This window comes from Bison bison, unplaced genomic scaffold, assembly GCF_000754665.1.
Source record: "Bison bison bison isolate TAMUID 2011002044 unplaced genomic scaffold, Bison_UMD1.0 scf7180017864383, whole genome shotgun sequence".
Classification (NCBI taxonomy): Eukaryota; Metazoa; Chordata; class Mammalia; order Artiodactyla; family Bovidae; genus Bison; species Bison bison.
This window is the reverse complement of record NW_011494955.1, coordinates 2,190,567-2,194,438: the sequence shown is the minus strand read 5'-3', so window position 1 is coordinate 2,194,438 and position 3,872 is coordinate 2,190,567. Positions and strand designations below refer to the sequence as shown.

General features: G+C 47.8%; 1 protein-coding gene across 4 annotated transcripts in view; it reads left to right on the top strand.

The window, feature by feature from the left end:
- LOC105001448 overlaps positions 1-3,872 on the top strand; it is a 7,318-nt gene that overhangs the window by 1,008 nt on the left and 2,438 nt on the right. For 3 of the 4 annotated variants that reach the window (XM_010857717.1, XM_010857716.1, XM_010857715.1), the window contains exons 2-5: positions 277-285; positions 943-969; positions 1,746-1,853; positions 3,637-3,761. In XM_010857717.1, coding sequence (XP_010856019.1) covers positions 277-285; positions 943-969; positions 1,746-1,853; positions 3,637-3,761 — 269 coding nt within the window. The remainder of the gene's footprint in view (positions 1-276; positions 286-942; positions 970-1,745; positions 1,854-3,636; positions 3,762-3,872) is intronic. The other variant, XM_010857718.1, reaches the window with a different exon arrangement.

The window sequence follows — 3,872 nt, the reverse complement described above, 5'->3', positions numbered from 1 at the left end:
TCTGAGTCACCAGGGAAGCCCCTTCAGCCACTAGATTTCCGCTCTAACCCACATGGTGGGGCTTCCAACATTCTCCCCTTCACGGCTCAGCACCGCCTCCCTGGGCTCTGTTCTCATCTGCTCCCAGTCTCCCCACCTTCTGATCTTATGACTTTTTTTTCCTTCTATGGTCTCATCTCTCGCGGCCCCTTGGACTCTACACTCTGGACTTTGTCTGCAACCCTGAACACCACCCTGCCTCCCGGACCACATTTTCTTCTGGATGGATGACATCAGAGATCCTAGGTAAATAATCTCACTCCATGCATGCCCCGAGATTTTGGCATGGGAAGTTTGTTTGGGAAAAGAAAATTCTTTTCTTTAAAAAGATTTATTTTTAGCTGTGCTGGGTCTTCGTGGCTGTGTGTGGTTTTCTCTAGTCGAGGGGAGTGCAGGCTACTCTCTAGAGGTGGTCTCGGGCTTCTCCTTGCGGTGGTCTTCCTGTGTTGTGGAGCAGGAACTCCAGGGCGTGGCTCAGTAGCTGTGGTTCCTGGGCTCCAGAACACAGGCTCAACAGTGGTGGTGCTTAGATGCTCCTAGGCATGTGGGATCTTCCTGGACCGGGGATCAAGCCTGTGTCTCTCCCGCATTGGTAGGCGGATTCTTTACCACTGAGCCACCAAAGAAGCCTGGAAAGAATATTCTTTTTAACTCTCCGTATGGGATAGGACCACGCAGGGCGGTGGAAAGCCAAAGATGAACCTCACATGCTTGTACCTCTAGATAAACCCCACACAGACTGATGAGGGGACAGGCAGATAGTTTTAAGGCAGTATGAACGTCCTGAGGGGGAACCGATGAGAAGACGTGAGAGGAAGCTCGGGGTGCGTCAGCTGCACTTGTTGGTCTAAGGGCATTTAGCACACTGCCTTTGGGAATTCCATGTCTACATTGTCTCCGCAGGTTTGCTGAGCCTCCAGGTGCTGAATGGTAAGTAGTGACCATGCTAATTGGCCCCACCATTTGGTTTTGCTCCTGGACACAAAAATATAGACTTCTCAGCTTTTCTTTTTTTAATGTTGGAAGAGTCTTTAAATAGCATCAAACCTTACACTCTTGGGGTTTTTTTAAATTTCTTTTTCAATTTTTAATTGAAATCTTACAGTCTTTATCATCATCATCTGAACATGATAAGTGTCTTTTTTTTTCATTCATCCAACAACAAATGCTAATTAATATTAGCCGCTCTGTGCTCAGCCTGTTCTTGGTGTTAGAGACACAGTAAGGAACAGGTCAGAAATTTGCGTCCAGATAGAACTGATGAGAAGAGAAAGAACACGAATAAATAGAGAAATAGTGGGTTAGAAGTCTGTTGGACGCTAAGCCCTGTGAAGATCGCAGAGGAAGGGAGATGGGAAGGCAGGGCAGGACAGAGGGATACGTTTTCAAAAGGTGATCAGGGAAAGTGACTTTGAGCAAAGACTTGGAGGAGGTGAGGGAGGCAGTCACAAGCGCATGTGGGTGAAGGGTGTTGGTGGTAGAGGGAATAGCAGGTGGACAGGCCACGAGGCCACGCAGTGCCTGAGACCAGTGACTGCCGGGGGCCGGGCGCATTCTTGCCTCTCCTTACCTGGGTGCCCAGAACTGCTCTTTATGGTTCGGTCTCCATTCATTTCAGAATTTGTTGATGATTTCTTTTCTTCCTTTTCCCCCCTCCTCTTCCTTCCTTCCCTTCCTTCTTTGCCTCTTTCTCTTCCTCTTTTCAGAAGAATCAAGCGGCTGCAAGGAAGAAGGTAGGTGCACGGCATCACGCCTGTTCCATCGACACGCCTGTGAGTTCCCTCGACACGCCTGTGAGTTCCCTCGACACGCCTGTGAGTTCCCTCGGTCTGCGTTAAGACTAAGCCTTAAGGAGACACAATTTCAGGTGGCCAAGGTCCGGGCTTCAGAACCAGAGAGGATGCCTTTCTGAGGGGCAGCCAAAGCCTTCAGACCACCCGGCCCCCTCTTACTGCCCCCTGGTACCAAGGAGACCGAGCACACTGAGCCGTGACTGGGAAACGTCTTGGTTTTTCTCAGTCGCTTCTTCTGTTGATCGCTGAGGTCTAAAACGGTTCCTAGAGGTGAAGAAGGACGTTGAAATTGATCCCAGCACTGCCAAATAAATAAGTAAATTAAAAAAAAAAAAAAGATTTCCATACATTCAGCTAAAGACGCTGAATAGTTGATGCTTTCAAATCATGCTGGAGAAGATTCTTGAGAGTCCCTCGGACAGCAGGGAGATCAAACGAGTCCATCTCTATTCAGGAGATCAACCCTGAATATTCATCGGAAGGACTGATGCTGAAGCTGAAGCTCCAATACTTTGGCCACCTGGTGTGAAGACTCATTGGAAAAGACCTTGATGCTGGGAAAGATTGAGGGCAGGAGGAGGGGGCGGCAGAGGATGAGGTGGTTGGATGGCATCACTGACTCAATGGACAAGAGTCTGCGCAAACTCTGGGAGATGGTGAAGAACAAGGAAGCCTGGCATGCTGCAGACCATGGGGTCACAAAGAGTCGGACACGACTTAGCAACGGAACAACAATGATGAAGGGACAGAGAAAGGAATTACAACTACGAAGCAAATTCTCCAAGAAAAGGGGAGGGGGTGTGCCTTCCTGAAAGTTCAATTAAGAGCTTTTTTTTTTTTTTATTTCATTTTTCCCTTTACACTGGTAATGTTCTGGTTTTTGACCAGAGGGCCTGTTCAATGAGGTGAGTTATACATGTCAAAAATGCAGAAATAGCAGAGCTAAAACCACAAGATCAGTAAAATAGTACTGAGGGAGACTTTATTGTGCAAGGAAGAATAGTTCTTAAACTGGGAGCTTTCAAATTCAAAACTGATATGAGATGCAGGGGCAGGGTGTTCCTCCCAGGGCGGCTTATAAACGTGAAATTGAGGAAATTGTTTATGTTTTAAAATGATGGTTATTGCAATGGGGTCTCCTGAGGGCACAATGGTTGGTTAAAAGGGGACTATCTTCAACCATTTTGGGGGAGATGATTTAGTTCCTCTCATGATTATCAGAGACATTTAAAAGAAACGACTTAAATTTTGCTTATGTTCCTGAAAGAAGCTAGATTTAATTTAACATCCAGGACTCACCTGGGTTCCTCCACTCTGGGAATTTTCAAGGGCCATCTCCTTTTTAAAAAAAATCTTATTAGTATTAGGGTTTTTTGTATGTAATATTAAAATGTAATGTAACACTGTCTTTAAAATTTAAACTGTGAAAAGAAGAGGGAAAGAATATTGAGCAAGTAAAACTGGGCTTGTGCCCCAGATGGGGTCTGGAATGAGGAGGTGACAGGGTCAGATCTGGTGTTAGATCCCTGTGGGCCCCAGTGGGAGCTGCTCTGGGAGAGAGGACTGTGGAGTAGAAGGCTGGTGCAATGGCAATCAGGAGATGTGAGACTGGTGCCTTGCAGATGGAGAGGGGAGATGGGGACACCCGGTAGCAATAGACCACATTTCAATCCGAGGAGCAGGTAGATTGAGGGTGTGGGGTTCAGAGGGAGATCTGTGTGGACAGAGTTGTGGGAAAGGCAGGATGTCCACACAGAGGGGTGGCAGGCTTTCACGTTGGTCATGTCTACTTGGATTTCCCCAGTGAAGTTCCTCCCAACGGCCACCACCCCCAAGAAGCCGCTGAAGAAGAAAACCGGATGGAATGGGCTGAGATGCGCCTATATGATGGTCACCTTCTTGTTTGTGTCCTACAATAAAGGAGACTGGGTAGGAAGAGCCGGGTTCCTAAAGGTGGAGAGGGAGGAGGAGAGAGTGGGAGCACAGAGGAAGGGAGGAAGGAGCTGGGTACCTCGTGGGGGAGGAGGGGGGTGAACAGAC